Source organism: Triticum aestivum, chromosome 4D (genome assembly GCF_018294505.1).
Source record: "Triticum aestivum cultivar Chinese Spring chromosome 4D, IWGSC CS RefSeq v2.1, whole genome shotgun sequence".
Taxonomy (NCBI): domain Eukaryota; kingdom Viridiplantae; phylum Streptophyta; class Magnoliopsida; order Poales; family Poaceae; genus Triticum; species Triticum aestivum.
Window position 1 is genome coordinate 436,672,873 of NC_057805.1, and position 20,155 is coordinate 436,693,027.

The following is a 20,155-nucleotide window of genomic DNA, read 5'->3' on the forward strand; positions in this document are numbered from 1 at the left end:
CGCCGTCCAGCCTGCGCACGCCGACTCCGCCAGTCCGACGCCGGAGGCCGATGCATTGCCTACACGTCTTTTCTTTTTTGCACGCCGAACTTTTTATTGATCGCCGAACTATGGCAAGGTGATCGCCGATCGCCGGGACTTTGTCACGCTGATCGCCGGACTTGTGGCATTTTTTGGGTAGCGGGAATGGACAAGTCTGAATTAACGACGCCTTGGGGGCGGCAGCTGGGGGCGTGGCTGGGACCTTGATCGCTTCCAGGGCCTAAAAATCGCCCGGCGTGCGTTTGAAATAGCGCCGGCCTATGCGCTGGGGGGCCGAACGAGTGGAGTTGCTCTTAGGTTAGCTCATCATATTCTTTGGCCATTAATCTCATTGCATGTTTTTGTTGCTTTCTGCAGCTTGTAGTGCCGCATCTTATGAGAATTGTCTTTTTTTCTCATTCAGTTTCTAGTATCTTGGAGAAGGATTAAACTGCTCGTGTACCATAATTTGCGATGTTGTTGCTGCAATAATAGAATGTATGGACCTGCCATTTGCTTTGGACTTTGTTGTAGCTGCTCGGAAGTTTGGTGCTTTGGGTCCGTAATGGTGTAATGTTTCATATTTTAGTTCCATGGAAGGTCTGCAATGGAGCTGCCTTTTGTTTTTTAAATGTTGTCAATATTTATGCTTCAGTCTTTCATCGACACATAAGTTTTCATCTAGTTAGCACACATGCTCCGCATCTAATTTTTCATCGACACGTAATTTGCCATGACGTTAGCACACAGGTGCCTCATCTAATTTTTCATGACGGTAACGAGTATGGAATGAAATGAAGCATGCATGATATGGACACATGGAATGAATATTGGAACCATATGGTACGCAGGGTGAGTAAAGGAAGTTTGGGAGGGAACTTTGCAATTATTCTGGAAGCATATTTCTATGGATTTGAAGCAATTTTTTTTTTGAAAAGGTAAGTAAATTTTAGTTGTGTCGAACAAATGTTGTTGCAACCCCGCTAGCAAAACCTAGCCAATGTCGTCCCTTACAACTCATCTGCATGCCAGCTTCGAGCAAATGAGTTAGGATGGATAAATTAAAGAAGAAGAAAAGCCAATGTGGTCGAACCAACCTAGCCCACTTGCACCCCTTTTGCCCTTTTGGGCCAGCAAAAAATGAATCCTGTTAAGACGTTTACAACGTTACTCCCTTTTATTTCTGTACAGAGGGAGTATAAGCTAGGTCTTAAAAACGGAATTTGCTTAAGGAAGCTGAAACCTTCTTGTGCGTGAGTTGATATCATCGGCAATCCTTAAACCAATTGTTCACCAGTAGAACAAAAACTGACGGCCATTTCGTCCTAATTTTGAGAAATACCGCAGTATAACAAATTTATAAGACCATTAGGATCTTATAAGAATGTTAGAAGAACATTTCGGCCTTCAAAAGTAGCCTTTTCAAGGGGAGACGGTTGCTCAACGTTGTTTGGTGCAAGGCCGGGTTCTTGGTGAACTCACATCGATTGTCTAGTACAGTGCAAACACGTACACTTCACATCAAAGATAAGACGCCAGGTTCCAGCAGCGTTCCAAATCAGGCTCGCACTCGACATTCGACACCATGTCCACATCTAGAACCGAACTAGCCATCCCCAGACGACAGCTTCCGTCAGATCGACAACAATGCAAAACACACAGAAACGATAGCTACGACAGCCCCATCCGGTCTACGGACTTCATCACCCGCTTCGCGTTAGTCTTCTCCAGGTCAGGCCCCAGGTGGGCCGCCGATGCGCGCCTGATCCTCTGGGCCAGCTCCCACCCCCAGCGCTCGCTCCTGAAGCGCTGCGCCATGCTCACAACAAGTCGTCGTCACTATATCAGACAGACATCCGGCCAACGAGCAAAGCATACATGCATGGAGTATAAGACTCGGCGATGGGTACTCTACTTACAGGAGTTTCGGCCGTGTCGAGCAGGCGGCTGAGGACGCGGCTGCCGAAGCGGTTCTTCACCAGCCCGGCGAGCTGTGTATCGCCCAGCCGTTCAAGCTCCTGGATCAGACGCCGCAGCAGCTCGCCCCGGTAATCGCCGCTCTTCAGGATGCAAGACTGCACCACGTAGTGCCCGTACCGGTGGCAGCACAGACTGGCGACTTCCGTCATGAGCTGATCCACGACGGCGTACTGTACACCTATGTCCCCATGCTCCAGGACGCCCTGCATGAAGTAGTTGCTGCATGCGGGGTACCGATCGAGAGACCTCTGTCAGTTTTAGCTTGGCATTCAGTTCAGACTTCAGAGTTTAGAGCGGGCCGGTAAGTAATCGAACGTAAGTTCAGAATCATGGAACAGGTTAACGCGAGGAATGAGAATTAACCTGTATTGGCCCATGGCCATTGCTATGGCGCCTTCACAGACGGCCTTCTCGAAGTCCTTGAGATGGTCGGCTCGCGCGTTCCTGAAGCATACTGCCAGGCACCTCGACCCCAACTCTGACTCCAGCTTGTCATTGATGGTGTCCAGGGCGTGCCGGATCAGAGCCTGAAGCCAAACAAAATACAGAAATGGCCAAGCATATGTAGTAGTGTGATGTATCACTGATCGCATGGTTGCTGCTATATATTGCGGCCGGCACTTACCCTGGTCACCTCGTAAGGCATCGTGGCGAAACAGTCGGCAATCAGTTCGTTCCCTCCGGCCTCGTCCATCACGCGCTCATTCACGAAGCTGCCGACGAGCCGCTCGGACAGGTCCCAGTGCCGCGCCACCTCCGCAATGAGCATCTTCAGAGATGTCACCCTGCATTGCATTGCACCAGGCAGATGCAGGCAACACAAGTTCAGCAGCAGGTTTTCGCCACACACAAGACACAACTCTAGTACCATACTCATACACTACTTCATTTTGTTATACCACAGGCCACAGTAATAATTTGGCCACAGAACCACCGCAGGTGTTGCTGCGATCGAAACTGTTTGTTTGATAAGCTAAATAGCTAGCTGTATATGCTACAGAGATGTTAATTTAGTAGTTTTTTTAGCACTGTTAATTTAGTAACTGTAGTTTGGACATGCGAATCACAATGGTAAATTACTTCTGATCAAACTGGCAGCACTGGAAAATCTGAAATAGAAGGGAGTTGTTGATCTGTTAACCTACCCGTCGTTGGACCTCGAGACGAGGTTGGGCGTGACGGCGGCTTCCACGATGCTGCGGAGCTCCTCATACCGCCAGCGGCAGATGCGCAGCAGCGTGGCGAACACCGCATGCCCCTGCCTGTTCCCCATGATCTCGTGCGCGCGGTGCACGAACCAGCCGAGCACCCTGTGGCGCATCTCCTCCTCACCCTGCTCCAGCAGTTGGACCACGAATGCCGAGCAATACATCAGCAGCTGCTCAAGCGTCATCGGGGAACGGAGCGACTCCGATCGGATCTTCTCCAGCCTCGAGTCTTGGTGAATCGGTGGCTCTGGCGCCCCCGAGTGCGAGCTCCGGGTCCCGTCCCCTGCATGGCGTTGCGGCGGCTGCGGCCAGGTCTGCGGCGCGTAGAACAGGCCGACTCCGGACGGTCGCGCGGTGCCAACTGGAGCGGCACTGCTCGAGGAGGTCCCGCGCCGCCCGTAGAACAGCTCGACTGCGGACGGTCGCGCCGTGCCAACTGGAGCGGCGCCGCTCGAGGAGGTCCCGCGCCGCCCGTAGAACAGGTCCACTGCGGACGGCCGCGCCGTGCCAACTGGAGCGGCGCCGCTCGAGGAGGTCTCGCTCCGCCCGTAGAGGCGCTGCGCCGACCCAAACTGCGGGTGCAGCGGCGGGATCGGTCCCGGCTGCTGCTGTATCGACGAGGCGACCAAGGCGGCGCCGCGCGTCGTCTCGTCGTCGTGGACGCGGGGGCGCGGGGGCATGGGATGGGCCGGGTCGTAGCCGTAGACGGCGCTCCAGGACGCGCCCACCCGCACGCGGCGCGGCGAATCCCTCAAGTACAGCTCCCCCATCCTTCGCCCCTGCGACTCGAGCTCGGAGGGGAACGCGTCCGCCCCCTGATCCACAGGCAGCGGCACGGGCGGAATCACGTGCCCCTGCTGCTGCTGCTGCTGCTGCTGCGGTGGCGGCCGCAGCGACGACGACGAGGACGGGGTCTCCCCGCGATAGGCGGCGCGGCCGCCGCCGTGGGAGGGCGCGGGGCGGGATGGCTTGCTTGGGAAGCCCACCTTGTGCTTGCTCGAATCCATGGCTTGTACTAGTTTCGCTTGCTCTGGGGTTTCGGGGGAATGAATTGGGCGAGCGTGTTTATATAGTGGCAGAGAGGCGGCGGCCGGGTGAGACGCGGGGTGGGAGGAGGAGGACACCCGGCCGATTTACACGGGGAGGAGCGGGCCGGCCAGTTGAGAAAAAGGTTTCCCCGCTTTGTATTCCAAAGCAACCAATTGATACATTTAAAGATAGATGCTGGGGCGGAAGCAGCACAATCACACTCAAAAGAAACGAAAGAGAAACAACAAGAGAAAAGAATGCCGACAACGGCGGATCGACGGAAACGAAGAAGCTTCACGACCACTGCGCCCACCAAAGATCTCCCACCAAGCTCCAAGGCTCCGAAGCACCGGTACCAATCAACACCTCCAAGAAGGACTGCGACGAAGACGACGCTGCTGCCAAGGGTTTCCCCCGGTACACGACGAGGCGAGAGGAAGGGTTGCCCCCGACGCCCTCCAGGAAGGTCCGGCGGCACCCACCGGCGTCGCCGCGTCGGTGTCGGACAGGCTGACAGGGGTTTCCCCCGATCCCAACCTTCACCTCGGGTGCTCCAGAGCCTGCCACCAAACCGACCACCATCTTGCGCCACCATGGTCAAGAAGCCTCCAGGCCGTCTCACCACGGCACCACGAGATGAGGTCTGCACAACAAGGGATAGGAGCCGGGACTAGGGGCCGCAGCACCGTCGGCACGCGGGAGGGCACAACCTCCACCGTCAACGACGGTAGCCGACCGGACACACTAGCAGGAGCCTACCAGGCCCGTGTGCCCACAGGCCCGGCCGGGAACTCCATTCCCGGAAAGCTCCCGCCATCGCGCTGCAGCAGGCACGCCATCGACATCGCCGCCCCCCATCCGAGTCGCTCCTCCTCCTCACCACACAGACGACGACGAAGCCACGCCAGGGACCGGCCCGCTAGGACCCAGATGGGGCCGGGAGGGCCCAGATCTGGGCCGGGGACGCGCCGCTGGCCGCCGCACGCCACCACGCCGCCCTGCTGCCAAGGGCAGCACCGCCACCGCGCCTACCGCCGGCGACCGCTGCCGGGTCGCCGGGCCGCCACCCAGCCGAGCATCACCGCCGCCGTCACCAGCCCCGGGAGGGAGACGAACGCGCGGGTACAGAAGGGCCCGCCGCCGCCGGCAGCACCCGGGCCAGCGCCGGGGCACCCGCCGGCGGCAGCGGGGGAGAGCTCACGGGGGTGGCGGTCGAGGAAAGAGGAGGGACGCGCCGCCCCGGCCACCTCCCGGGGAGGCGCCGCAGGGGCGGGAACGGGATGGGGAGGGGGAAGAGGGGGGCGGGGAGGGCCGGGCGCGCGAGCCGGCGGCCGGCAGCGGCGGGAGGGGGCTAGGGCGCCGCCGGTGGCGGCGGTGGAACCCTAGCGGGAGGGAGCGGACGGGAGCGGGCTAGCGAGCTGGCTAGATTAACCAGTTGGCACGGCACCCTACCAACTGAAGTTCGTTATTAATTAAAGATCTAACGGAAATCATAATGAACAAACACCTGGGTCGCTCTATAAGATTACCAAGATCTAATGTCATTGACAGACACGTTCACCGCATGGTCAATCAGACCGTTTCAATAACATTTGGGGTATATACTCACCGAAAACCATTCCCTTCTAAAAAAAATTCCGAACCCCTAAGGACAGAAGAGAAATCTCCGAGTGCGTGCCCCTAAGGACCAACACCCTGGAACCGCAGTCCTCGTTGTTGAACCCTTGTATTGATCAGAAGAACCAGCTACAAGATCTCATCATCGCGTACATCAATGAGAAACCCTCACCTCGCCGCCCCGAGGAGTTGATAGAAATCTTTTTTTGCGAGGAGTTGATAAAAATCTACGCCGGTGCTCCGTCAAATCTGTCCTGGTAGACGGATTTGAGGAGGATCGAAGCCTGGAACACTGACTCGAAGAAGAAACGCCGACACCTGTCTGAGCACCGCCCTAGAATGGGTAGGTGATATATTGAATTGTGATGGATATGGTGACAAAAGTACAATCGATTTGATGGTATCTCATATGTAGGTTGATCAAGGACTGAGCTTAAGTGCATCGGATGTGCCTAGACTTAATAGCCTGACCGACTTAGCATGGAGCGTGCAATGGCGGGAACAACGTGGCGAGAGATAATGTAGCTTCTCTTGGGATGGAGCATCCCTGATTGGGTGGTCATGATTTTCTGTTCATTGATAGACACAACGATGGTACCCTCATAAGTTGAGATGATGAGATGAGATGATCCTGGTTGGATCTTTTGCCCGATCGGGGAGCTACGATTTATATATTTGTGCTATGAGAGATCAATCCCATTTCCGTCGGGCAGGTATCTTGGATAAACATCTTGGATCTTGATATTTTGTTTATCATGGCAGCCATGGTAAGCATATCAGCTTTTGTGGGTAAAGTGTGCAGCCTCATCAAAGTGTAAACATATTTGAATAACGGTGTACATGGTCGACCAGCTAGCATGGCCAACTTTGCTAGAATCTGAGTTGTGGTTTACAAAACTGTTTTCATGAAAAAGTGGGCTGGCTAAGGGCAATTCTAACCGATCACTTAAAACTAGAGGAGTAAAATGGCGGAGTAAACCTTAGTGGAGTAAATTTACTCCACTAAGTCTTGGTCGTTTCTAGCCGATTCCCTAAACTTGATGGAGTATTTTTTTTCATTTGCATCACATATTCGGCCACCGAAACACATTTTCTTGCTTTTTTATTTCATTCAATGACAATGGAGTGCATAATTCACCAATTCTTCGCCACAAGAGCAAGACCAAAGAAAACAAGAAGTACAATTAGACATTTTAGGAGATATCCAACTTCCTTAACTGCTCCCACTAGTTGGATTAATATTTTCGCTATGTCTTCATTATTGATCTGCGGATTCTTAAGTTTTGACACTTCATTCTTCTTCGATTCTAAAGAAGTAGACGTTGCTTCACATATAGTCTCATCTCTAGCCTCAAAGCAACGAGTGCACAAACATCTATCAATTTCCGTGCTATCAATAGATTGATGTATTCTTCTTTCCAATACCAAAACTTGCATCCATCCTATACACATAGATGAGCAAACAATGGGCTACCGAAATTGCGTCGAATCCGTGGTGTTTACTTATGCACTTGAAGAACACCCATCCGTGGTGTTTCGGCGTGGTACAAACTCGGTGCACCACCTTCCGCGTGCAGTCGTCGCACTGTATGACCGGAATCGGCGAGCCGCTGCGCCAGCGCCGAGCCCGGGCGACGGCTGGGCGTGTATTTGCCGGCGAATCTTTGACGGGAGAGATTTGAGTGGCTAGAGGAGGAACCGGCACCTGCACGCGGCCTGGAGGCATCGTCGTGGCTGTGCGGTCCACTTCCCGGCCAATCCATTGGAGTTATGCCGGAAGGTAAGGGGGCGTAAGTCAAAATTAGACAATAGGTGCGGGGAAAGAGGCGGCATCAGACGGGATGAGTTTAAGGATTTTGTGGGGATGCGAACTACGATGGAAAGAATCAATGTAGAGGGCTACCTGTTGAACTTAGTAGTTTAAGGATTTTGGCTGGTCTCTCGTAACAATGGTGCAATCTACGTCACAGTCAAGGCACAACACTGGCGCAAAAGCCCTCCGAGTGAATAATTTGGCATGTTTTCTTCCTCTTGAGTGGAAAATCACCCCAAAAACCGGAGGCTTTTCTTGGATATGTTCCTGTTAGCGTGAAAAATGATCCGCAACAGGGATAGATGTCCTCACGAACATGGTGTTACCTTCCTTATGGTGGCACACTTCCCGACGGTTATAAAACATGCTGTCATGATTGTACCGTCATTCGCGCCAGCTGGCCATCCTTGTCCGGGTCGGCATTTTATTCATGACAGATGACGCGGGGCGACATAAAAATCTAGCCGTTCGTAATTTCTCAATTTTTAGGTAGTGAGATGGTACTCAAAAATGAAGATGACTTTTATTGTACTTTTTTTTTACTTCAGAAGAGCAGTGGTGCCTTTATTCCATCTTCAGGGAGCCGCCGCCGTCTCGCCTTCCTAAGCAGACACAAACCCTAACAAAATTCGAAAAAGGATTAAAAAAATGGAGCCCTCCCACCGGCAAGGGCCAATCCACTCTGCCCCCATGGCCCCAAGGCCACTGGAGACAGGGCGGACCGACGACGGCGCCGGCGGGAGGTAGAGGAACCCTAACTTTTTGGGGAGGCGGCGGCCGCCTAGCCCCCGTTCCGATGATGCGTCTAGCATCATCGGTGGGTGTGTGGGGGTGTGTCTCAAGCGGATCTGCCTTTGGTGAATTTGCTCGGATCTATTCGTCGTTCGTCTATATTCATGTGCCTTCAGGTTGGATCCTTCTGATCTACACACTTCATCGGTGGCGGTTGCTGTTCTGGTGCATTCTTTCTATGGGGTCTTAGCACGACGACTTCCCGACTGTCTACTACAACAAAGTTTGCCCTGCTCCGGTGAGGGAGAGGCAATGACAGCTGCGTGCCTTCGGATCGCTTCAGTGTTTGTAGTGGTCACTAAGTGGTCTATGGATCTGGATGTTATTTTTATTATTTTCAGTATATCTGTTGTACTATTATGATTGAAGATGAATAGATCAGTAGTTTTTGCCGTAAAAAAAGGAAGAGTAGTGGCGCCGTTGATTATGTTAAGCAACCATATTTTCATGAGGTAATCAAATGTTGACAAAGAAGGGAAGAACTGGCGACCAGTTTGATCCCGATTTCCAAAATATAGACCAAACAGCTATGCATTTTAAAATGTTAAGACAACATTTCATCCTTCAGATAAGCATTCATGTGGAAAGGGAGGTAAACTTTGGCATATGCTGCAAATATTGTTCACGGACCGACTTTTTATCCGGTACACAGACACACTACACAAAAGAGAAGAAGAGACCATGTTTCAATAAGGCCATATAAGACGCCAAAAACTTGCAGCAACATGCATAACAATGCATCCATCCGAGACCGCTAGCCAGCTCCAGATCCACAACCATGCATATATGCAAGTTATCAGTCATGCACATCTATCCAATCGATCGAAAACAACTCCAAGCATGGCGCAACGACAACACATCTGTAGAGGCTAATTGATCAAGAGAAGCTAGTTGCCCAAGTCGGCCAGGTTATCGGCGAAGACCCTCCTGACGGCCGACATCGCCAGCCTCATGTGAATGTCACGGTGTTCCCGGATATATGGAGGCAGTGCTTGAATCTTCCGCGCCAACCTCCTCGCCGTCACCGGGTAGTCCTGCAGGTGCATCCTCACAGCATGTCAGTATCAAACAGAACGTCGGGTGTGTCGTGTACTTGAACTAAGATAAGACTAAGAGGTCGAGATATGAGAGACGTTAATGAAAGCAGGGTGGGTACTTACAGTGGTGCCTCCCTGGAGCACCCTGTGGAGGGGCAGGAAGTGGTTCGCTAGCGTTTGGAAGTCTCCTTGGGGCAGGTCAGCGCAGGCCGTGAGCGCGATGGGCTGCAGCTCCTTGTCCTCACTCGTGAAGCAGTGCCGCAGGACGAACCTCCCGTACCAGTTGTTGGACAGGCTAACTGTTAGAAGGGAGAGAGGGAGATTGGTGGAATAGTTGTTTTATTACTTGAACCTCGTGGGCATATATACAGGAGTACAATGACTAACTTGAGTACAAGAACAGCCGGAACATATCCTAGTCTATCTCGTGTTTCTTAACTAAACATAATACTCAACATCCCCCGCAGTCACAACGGTAGCGACGCAGACGGTGAGACTGGAGAAGATTCCGAAGGCAAGCCGACGGACCCCCCCCCCCCCCCCCCCACAGTCGTAACGGTCGACGCATCGCGGAGTCATGGCTGGAGTGGAAACCAACGAGGTTGCTCAAGTAAGGCGGTAGCCCTTTGTGCCGTTTGTCGATGTAGCCGAGAGCGTAGGGTGGTGTAACCGTGGTCGAGGTAGCCGTGCGAAGAATGCCGTGGTCGATGTCGAATCGGGGTGGCCGGTGTCGAGGAAGTCGCCGTGGAGCCGCGGGCGCAAGGAGGCGCCGAGTTAGAATGGGCGCAGTGGTGTCGAAGTGGTGGTGCGCCGGAAAGAAGATGTTGTTGACGACGCGTCGCGGCGGGTTTACCAAGACCGAGGACACATCGTGGACGAAGGCACGCACCGGTGTTGCCAGCACCGCGCATGCGTATACCGACGAAGACGAAGTTGACGAAGCGCCGACTAGGCTTGCCAGGCTCGGGGACACGTCGTGGATGAATGCACGCATCGGTGTTGCCAGCACCGGGCATGCGTAGACGAGGGACCTGCACGAGCTGTACGCCATGTCGGAGAAGTCGGAGGGGCTAGCAGAGAATAACTCGACGACAATTGTGGTGTCCATCGGCGCGGGGCCGATGTCACCAACGGTGGTCGGAATAGACGAAGTGGTCGGGGTAGATGACGGCGACGCTGGCAACGGGCTGGTGCTTGGACGAAGACGAAGGGGGTGGACGGGCGGCGGCGGTGGCTACGGAGGTAGCGGCAGCGGCGGCCAAAGAAGAGTGGCGACGGCGGCCTGACGGCGGCGGCGGCTAGGTTAGGAATGCGGTGGCGGTGCTCGATGTAGGCGAAGAACCCTGACAGCGTGACGAAGGCGTTGCGGCGCATACCACGAGAGGTCGACGCGCGGGGACGGCGATGGGCCGCGGGCCACGGCGCTACGGCCCGAAGGGGCGACGCAGCGGCGGCGGGCGGGTCGGCGCGACGGCGGAAGACCTCGGGGCAGCTGCAAGGACCACGGGCCGCGGCGCTACAGCCCGAAGGGGCAGCGCAGCGGCGGAGCGCGGGCCGGTGCAACCACGGGGACGGCCTCGGGACGGCGGCGTAGACCGCGTGCCACGGTCGCTACGGCCCGATGGGGCGACGCAGCGGCGGCGCGAGGGTCGGTGCAGCCACGGGGACGACCTGTGGAGCGGACGGCCTTGGGGCGGCGGTGGACTGCGAGCCGCGGCACTACGGCCAGAAAGGCGATGCAGCGGTGACGCGGGTCGGTGCAGTCGGGAGAAGAACCACGGAGCGGCGGCGCTGCGGTCCGTCGGGGCGACGCAGCGGCAGCCCGATGCTCGATCGGTGAAGAGACGCGCTGAATTCGGGGACGATCTTCACCAGACCTGCGGAGGCGCGCGCAACCGACAAGACAGGTCGGATGCGCAGCGTAAATGGGAAGAATCGTGGCGGACAGGTGATCAAGCTGACCGCTCGCGAGGTCGAGGTAGCTGCTTGATGATGATGCAGGTATCCGCGGCGTGCGTCGGGCGGACGGACTGACAGACGCACGCAACCGGAGCGGACATGCGCTGTTCAGAAGGCCGATAGACGCGTACACGCATGCACGCGAGCAGCCACATCCCACACCTGGGTACACGTGCAGCCACACAAATTGCAAGAGCACTTGAGCCGTCAGATATGCATGATGCATCACGTAGGTTGTGGAGTCGTGGTCGGGCGGCCGGTGCTTGAGCGATGCGTGAGTGGCCGCGGGCCACACGGGAAAGTCGCGAGTCCAGCGCAGGTAGAAGCGGCCGTACCAACGCGCTCGCAAGACATGTGCTGCCGGGGATGATGAAGGTGTCGACGAATCCGATGCCCGTCGTGGATGACGAACGGCGGCGGGCGACGCAAACCGATCTTAGATCGAAAAACCAAAAAGAAACACCGATCAAGACGACAGATGAAAGAGAGAAAACCCGAAACAAGAGATCGGGAAAAACACTCTCTAGGGCAGCCGGTCAATACGACCGGCGGACGAACCATAGGTATGGGCGGCGCGGCCCCCGGCGACGGTCATGGAGGCCGACCGCCCCGAGGGCGGCGCGCAGGTGCGGAAGCGGCGGCGGCTAGGGTTTAGGATCGAGGTAAGGTTGATACCATGTTAGAAGGGAGAGAGGGAGATTGATGGAATAGTTGTTTATTACTTGAGCCTCGTGGGCATATATATAGGAGTACGATGACTAAATTAAAGTACAAGACAAGCCAGAACATATCCTAGTCCATCTCGTGTTTTCTAACTAAACATAATACTCAACACTAACGACGTGCTGCATGAGCCTGGACAGGAGCTGCCGCCTGAACTCAATCCTGTCCATGTCGGGGTCGAGGAGGCTCTGCACCAAGCGGTTGCTGCATGTGGTGGCGAGGCGATCATGCAAATTGGGTAAGTAAAAGCAGCGATCGAGAAGCTAGTTGACGCGAGAATTGTGTAACGATCGACCACTTAATTACCTGTCTCGTCCCTTGGCCATAGGCGAGCAATGCTGCACGCACGGGCTGTTTTTTACTTAACTTTACAGGGGTGCTTAGCTGGGACAGATTGATTGAAAGAAAAAGGGATGAGGGTCCACACCCCTGAAAATCAGGGGCGGTAGAGATTAGTTAACAAAGAAGGTCAGTAAAACGCACGTATTAGTCCGTTGGTCTAGAATTTTCGGCCATAGGCACGGCTCGCTCAACGAGGGTATCCTGAAAAAGGTGGAGCTCCTCGCCTCTCGCGTACCTGATGATAAGGTGCTCCCAGTGCATCTCAGCCGTTGGATCATCAATCGATGGACAACATTTGATCAATGCGAATTTTATAGAAAACCCCAAAACATTTTTGAAATGACACTTGAATCCACGTCCCGTGAATGTTGCCTGTTGGATCACGATCCAATGGCCGAGATGCTACCGGAGCACCTAAGATCAGGTGAAGCATGTACCCAAGCACGCAACCCCGTACGGGGAGTTCAGCTTGTCCTCGATGGTGTCCATGGCGTGCGTGACCAGAGCCTGAAAGGATTCTAGACCGATCAGTACAAAATACGGAGCCAAACATGCATATGATGCATCCATGCATGTATACAATTCAGTGTCACTGTCGGTGATCCCACGTTCCCAGCACAGCACTTACCTTGGTCACATCGTAATCCATCCTGGTGAAACAGTGGGCAATCAGTTCACCCCCTCCGAAGTCGTCCATCACGCGATCACGCACGAAGCAGTTGACGAGAGCCTGGTGCACAGGACCGGGTTCCACGCCACCGCCGTGATGAGCAACATCAGAGAAGTCACCCTGCATCATGCGTACAGATGAAGGCGAAACAAATTCAGCAGCTGGCCAGGTTCACCACAATACACACCATAATAATAATCTCACGACAGACAGAATCACAGCAGGTAAGGCGATCGAAACTGTTTATTTGATCAGCTAGCTTCGATCGACAGACAGAATCACAGCAGATAGAGATGTTAATTCAGTACAGTAGTCTGTAATTTGGACATGCGAATCACAATGGTAAATTAGTTTCGATCAAACTGGCAGTAGTACTGAAATGGCAGGGAGGGAGGGAGGGGAGTCGTCGATCTGTTAACGTACCCGTCCTTGGACCTCGAGATGAGCTCTAGCGTGACGGCGGCATCCACGATGGTCTGCGAAAATGTTGCCTGCGACCATGGTCTACCCGAACCCACGCTCAGAATCATTCATCTCAGGACACCGTGTATGGGGATACGTGCATGGTGAGTAAAGTATTGCATGGCGGGAACAGTTTATGGCGATGGTGGGAACAGTTTAGTGAGGGTTAGAAGCCCTACATGTGCTAAATAATACTATTTGATGCTATAGCATAGCTAATAAAATAGTCATGTTGCATTGGGCAATGAAATGTTGTCTCCTATGCACGCTATTCACTATTGTTTATTGCCTCGTTATGCTGGTCGAGCTCTGTCCCCAACACATGCATGGAGTAAGCTGCCAAGGAATGCTATGCAATTGAAAGTACGCTCAAGATAATTCGTGCATAGATAATTTTTCGTAGTTATATCTGCAACTCTTTTTCCTTTAATTTTGTATCCCATGAAACTTACAATTTTCATGTGCATGATTGATGACCTGCTGTTCAGACATATATCAAAGCCAATAATATCTACTCCCTCCGTTCCAAAATAGATGACTCAACTTTGTACAAGAGTTTGTACAAAGTTGAGTCATCTATTTTGAAACGGAGGAAGTAGAATTTTTGCTGAACAGATAATTTTTGGTAGTTGATGTGTTTACATATCTTTTCCAAAATATCAGTACTAATTTCCTACTTAATATTACCCCGCAAAAAAATCCTACTTAATATTGTATTGAAAGTATTATAGGCACATGCTAGATTCCTCTCACCTAACATACTGCTATTCATTTTTTGAACACATACGCTTATCGAAGTCTTTAAAATAATTCTTTTTGTATCTGCTATCCATGATAAATCGTCATTTCTGTGCATAGGTGTGATAGGTATATACACCTAGAGACGTGTGCCAGCCCATCTAGTCTGAAATAAAAAAAGCTAGCACATGTAGGCCTAGGTGTGATTATAAGCAGATAGGTTAGCATGAGACTGGAGAGATTAAGATTTAACAAAAAATTTGAACACAAAAGAGGCACAGATCCACATGTGGAACGGTTGGAAATCGTATGGTCTGGACCATGGGTTCGGCTGAACCATGGTCCTGAAAATCACCTCATCGTACTGCCTGTCGTTGACTATGATGGCCTGGATGCTGCGCAGCAGCGCTTGGAACACCGCATGCCCCTGCCTGCTCCCCATGATCGCGTCCCCGCACTGCTTGAACCTTTCGAGCACCATCTCGCGCATCTGCTCGTCGCCAATGTTGAGCCGGTGGACCAGGATTGCCGAGTACTCCCGGTCCGAGGACATCACCAGCTGCTCAAGCGCCATCGGGTGACGGAGCAAGTTCGATCGGATCACCTCCAGCTTCCAGTCTTGGTGAATCGTTGGCGGATGCTGCGCGAACTGCGGCTGCTGCGGCCAGGTAGGCGCCGCGGGCCTCTGCTGCGCAACCATGGCGCCCAGGTACTAGCCGGCGTTGGAGGTCGGCCCCCACACCGTTGGGCCCGGCGGCAAGTGGTAGGGGTGCTGCTGCGGCCAAAACTGCGGGTGCAGCGGCGGGATCGGCCTCGGCACCGGTGGCCCGAAGCCGAAGGGAAGCGGCGGTCTCCGCTGCCCCACCCACGGCCACACGGGCTTAATCGCGTGCTGCGGCGGCGGCACGGGCTGAATCGCATACCCTTGCCGCTGCTACGGCGGTGGCGGCGGCACGGGCTCAATCGTGTGCCCCTGCGGCGGCGGCGGCGGGGACGACGACGAGGAGGCCTGCCCGCGGTAGCCAGCGGGGCCGCCGGCGTAGGAGGGCGCGGGGAGGGGCGGCCCGCCCGGCGGATTCATGGCTTGCAAGCTGCTTCGGTTGCTCTGGTGTTTCGGGTTGCTGGGATTTGGGGGAATGCGAAATGGAGATCGAATGGATTGGACGAGAGCCTTGCTTTGCACTGCGTGTTTATATAGTGGAAGAGAGGCGGCGGCCGGGGTGGGGTGAGAAAAGGACACCCGTCCGATTTACACGGGGAGGGGACGGGAGGGGCCAGCTGGCACGGCACCCTACCAACTGAAGTTTGTTACTCCCTCTGTTCCAGAATAGTTGTCGCTGGAGTGAATTTCCGACCAGATGAAAAGGGGGAAATGTACCAAAGTACCCCTAACTTGAAAACGAAATTGTCCCTAATTGTCGTCTTCCCTCTGCCAGGCTCCTCCCCTCCGCCGTGGCCGCCCAGCCTCCAGGCCCCGTTGTAGCAGCACAGCCGCCGGCGACTCGTGCCCGTCGCGCCCGCACCTCCAGCCGCCCGCGGCTCCTTCCCGTCGCCCCCGCTGTAGCAGCAGCGCCTCCAGCCACCGGCGACTCCTGCCCGTCGCGCCCGCTATAACAGCAGCGCCTCCAGCCGCCGGCGACTCTTGCCTGTCGCGCCTGCTGTAGCAGCACAACCTCCAGCGCCTGCAGACACCTGCCTAAAGCGCCTGCTGTGCGACTCCTGCGCCGGCGACTCCAGCACCTCAGCCTCCCAACGCCGGAGCTCCGGATCCGGCCAATTGACCTCGTCGGCGAGCAGCCAGGTCGCCTCGTCGCGCCTCTCTTCCTCACTGGTTCTCATGCTCTCGCTTCCTCCAAATTGTGACTGTCGGACCAAGCAAATCGAGCAAGAACAACGACAGGGGTTCTCCTGTTTGGAGGAAGAACATCAACATGGGTTTGTTTGGAGAAAGAACAACAACATGGGACCAACCAAATTGTGAATTGCTACCTGTAACAGGGCTCTGTTTGTGAACAGCAACAGGGACCAACAGGTGTATGTGTTTGGATTGATCAATTGCTTGGATTGATCAAAAGTGTTGCAGCAACATGGGTCCTCCCATTGTGTTACTCCACTTGATCAGAATTGCTTGGATTGACCATTGTCCATCTGTCCACCTGTGAAAACAAAAGCAAGATTGACAAATCAGCAGAAAATTGACAAAGCAAGATCAATAGTAGGTTAGCTACTCCATTTTTAATCCAAGTACTCTTAATGATCAACAACAAGGAGTAGATTCTTGGGATACTAACTGGATTATTATCCTGAAACCAGGCTCATAATTCAGTTTTTGTCTGAATTGTTTGAAAGCAAACTGTACATGCTCACCAATTATTTTTGCTGTCTTTCAACATTGGCAACTCTCTCCTGTAAATTAACATCAAGAGAAGATGAAACTCCTTGTTGGAGTATGTGTAACTCCTTGATGCATCCTTGAATTTAGTTTGAATTACTCCAAGTTTTTTATCTTAGTTTTATTTAATTGATTTTCGAATTATGTTGGAGGAGAAGAGTAGGAGAGGAGAAGGGAGGAGAGAAGGGGAGAATTTCCATTTTAAGTTTAATTAACTTAAAATTTCCATTTTAGTTTAGTTAACTTAAAATTTTCATTTAGTTTTAATTACCTTAAAAGTTTCATTTAGTTTTAATTAACTTCAAATTTTCATTTGGTTCATCTCACTCACCTTAATTAACTTAAAAGTTTCATCATACTGCACCTTAATTAACTTAAAGGTGAGTGGTTTCTAAGGAGTAGAATTTGTGTTTACTGCTACTGGAATTGCTACTGGAAATCCAAGAAAAGGAAGGAGAAGATAAGAGATCCTACACCATACTCCTACTCCAAGAACTAAGTTTTAACTATTGCACTTGTGTTTCCCTAAATATGAGGTAGTTGCTGTCAAGCTTATCCTATCCAAAATTATTTGCAGTGCTCTTGTTAGCAGAGAAGAGAATGAGAAGAAAAAGAGGAGAAAAAGAAGCTGCACTGTACTCCTTCAAGCTACTCCTAAGAATAGAAATTTTGTTTACTGAATTTGCAAAATTCTTCAATACTTCATTTGACAAAGTAGGAGTACCATTCTGAACATTCTCCAACTTAACAAAACTAACTGTTTTGATACAATCAAGTTTTGCTGTCACACAAAAGTACTCCAACATGTAGCTACTGTACTGAAACATGTACTCCAGCTTGTTCTGAATATCAAGCTTTTTTTATATCTAATGTATACCTACTGTTCTCACAAACTCCAGCATTTAAGCAAAACAAACATTCAGTAAATAGACATTCAATCAAAATAGGTGTTGAATTAACCTACAACATTCTGTGTAAACACACATTCAAGCAAAATACACATTCAGTAAGCACACATCCAAGCAAAATAGGCTGAAGGAGTATGTTGCGCATACCGGAGATGGCAGGTCGGCGTCGGGATTGTGTGGTGGTTTGGCGCCCGGAGGCCTTCGGACCATCACAATTGGCCGGCGTTGCTCTCTTGCAGCTCCTAGGAGTTCTGCTGGAGCACAGGAGAAAATTCAGTTAAGCACGGGAGGAAACTCAGTTAAGCACATGAACTACTCCTGCAGTTAAACGCATCGCCGCCCATGAAATTCAGTTAAACGCATGAAATTCGGTAAAAGGCTGAGCTAATACTAGCAGCTGCTCACCGAGTCACCGAAGCAGAGGTCTGGCACCACCGCCAGGGAAGAAGATGTCGTCGTCCCGCCCGTGCTCGCCGAACCCGCTGTCGTCTGGTCCATGGCCGCGCCTGCCCCGCCGGGCCTCGGCCTCGGGGGCGGTGATGTGCTGCCGAATGAAGGCCTCGAACTACAGCTCCGACACGCTCTGCTTCGGACCAGCACCACCATCTTCCTCCCGCTGCTCCGGTCCAGCACCGGTGTCCTCCTCCCGCTGCTCCAATTCAGCACCGCCGTCCTCCTCCCGTTGCTCCAATCCAGCACTGTCGTCCTCCTTCCGCTGCTCCAGCACAGATCAAGCACTGCCGCCCATGGATCGAGCACTGCCGCCCATGGATCGAGCAACGCCGCCCACGGACAGAGCACAGCGGCTCTAAAAATGTTACCTTTGACCAAGAGCTAGCAGGCGGGATAATAGGGTTAGGGCCTTAGGGGTACAAATCGGGGTGGTAGAGGAGCAAGACAACGGTGAGGAAGACATTGACGAGAGGGAGTGGACGGCGACTGGCCAGCGAGCGATCTGGGCTCGGGAGGAGCGACTGGGGAGAGAGCGAGTGGTCGCCTGGTCGGTGTGAGTGGGAGGGCAAAATGGGAAAGGGAAGAAAACTGGTAGCGTGACGGAAATTGTACTAAGATTCTAAAACGACAACTATTTCGGTACAGAGGGAGTATTAATTAAAGTTCGTTCATTAAGATCTGATCGTATTCCTTTAATTATTGCGTTATGTATTGCTGGCGCATTCACTGCATGGAGGATCAGATCAGTCTCGGTAAACATTTGGGGTACTCACCGAAAAGCATTTCGAAGTAAATTTTAATGCACTTGACCATGCTCTCGATCTTGGTTAGAAATACGAGGCAATTAAGTTGAGATGATGAGATGGATGAGATGATGAAAGATGATACTACATGGAGATTGGGAGGTTTTATATTGTAGGACCGCTTGATAAATTAATGGTAACTCCTTCCAATCTCTCTCGAGCGGTTCCTTCCTCTTCTCCCTGCAAGGCGAAAGGAGTGTGACCTAGTTTTCTCCTTCATCTGCCGACGAGGCCGCGGGCTCTCTTCCCCTCCATCGCTCTGACGATGGATGGGGGAGGGGACCCCGGTCCTTCTCCTCGGTTGATTAGTTAGGATTTAGATGTGTTTTTCCCTCGTCGTTGTTTGATGGCAGCGACCTCGGCGGTTGGAATAAAATTTCCCCGATCTCGGCTCCATCCCAACAGTGCCATGGCGGCGAGGTCGACGGATTCATGAGAATTTGTCCTCCGTTGTTCTTTTGGTGCAGCGGATTTGTTCTCCTCTGGTGGGCTCGTGGTGGTCGCCCTAAGTGGCACCATTCATCTGTGTTAGAAGGCTATGATCCAAGAACTAGGATGGTGGTCCCTGGATGATGGTTCCTGTGTTGTCCCTCGACGACGTTGACGGCAAGCAGCAGTTCCAGGATGCGAGGAGTACGGGGATGTCCCCCGGTTGACGCGCCACGGCGACTTCGGCTCCACCAACGGCGAGCCTCTCAATTGGCTCACAAAGCCCAAATGGGCAATGGTACTACCTCAACTATGGCGATGGCATGTGGCGCAGACAACAATTATAGTGATTTCTAGGCACTTTCTTGTAGTTTCTATTTACCGAGGGATTTTCTGCAATTTTTTTGGACTCATACCTTTCTTCGCTCTCTCTAGGTGATTCCATGTGTGTGCGTTGTATGATTGTATCGCGACTTGTGATAAATGAATGAATCAGTGAAAATCTTTCAGAAAAAAACTCTTAGTTCTATTGGAGGCAATTAAGTCATGTCGCCCATATTTTTAGTATTGCTTGAATCTACATCATTGTCTCTTTTGTTTTCGGCTACGTAAAAAACACGCTTCTTCGTCAACACTACTAAAACCTCATCAAAGCAGCTCAAGCATAATAAAAAATACGTCAAGATTCTTAGGCCACCGAACGACCACTACTGCCGTCAGAACAAGCTACTTGACATTGTTGATTATAGCTGGGAAGTCTTCAAGCCAAAGTTGCTGCC

General features: G+C 52.6%; 1 protein-coding gene across 1 annotated transcript; it reads right to left on the reverse strand.

The window, feature by feature from the left end:
* Positions 1–1,521: 1,521 nt before the first annotated feature.
* Positions 1,522–4,356, reverse strand: LOC123100217 (pumilio homolog 2). The gene is made up of 5 exons (XM_044522179.1): positions 3,147–4,356; positions 2,627–2,786; positions 2,365–2,528; positions 1,941–2,220; positions 1,522–1,830 (listed from the first exon to the last, which is right to left on the reverse strand). Exons 1-5 carry the CDS (start codon positions 4,214–4,216, stop codon positions 1,693–1,695), a joined length of 1,812 nt encoding a protein of 603 aa, XP_044378114.1. The 5' UTR covers positions 4,217–4,356; the 3' UTR covers positions 1,522–1,692.
* Between the last annotated feature and the right edge of the window lie 15,799 nt (positions 4,357–20,155).

What these genes read in the sequence shown, in the direction of transcription:
- LOC123100217 (XM_044522179.1), bottom strand. Translation starts at nt 4,216, where the DNA reads ATGGATTCGAGCAAGCACAAGGTGGGCTTCCCAAGCAAGCCATCCCGC. An exon ending in GTCTCGAGGTCCAACGACGG is followed by an intron (nt 2,787 to 3,146) that starts GTAGGTTAACAG and finishes AATGCAATGCAG; the next exon opens with GGTGACATCTCTGAAGATGC. An exon ending in TGCCTTACGAGGTGACCAGG is followed by an intron (nt 2,529 to 2,626) that starts GTAAGTGCCGGC and finishes GTTTGGCTTCAG; the next exon opens with GCTCTGATCCGGCACGCCCT.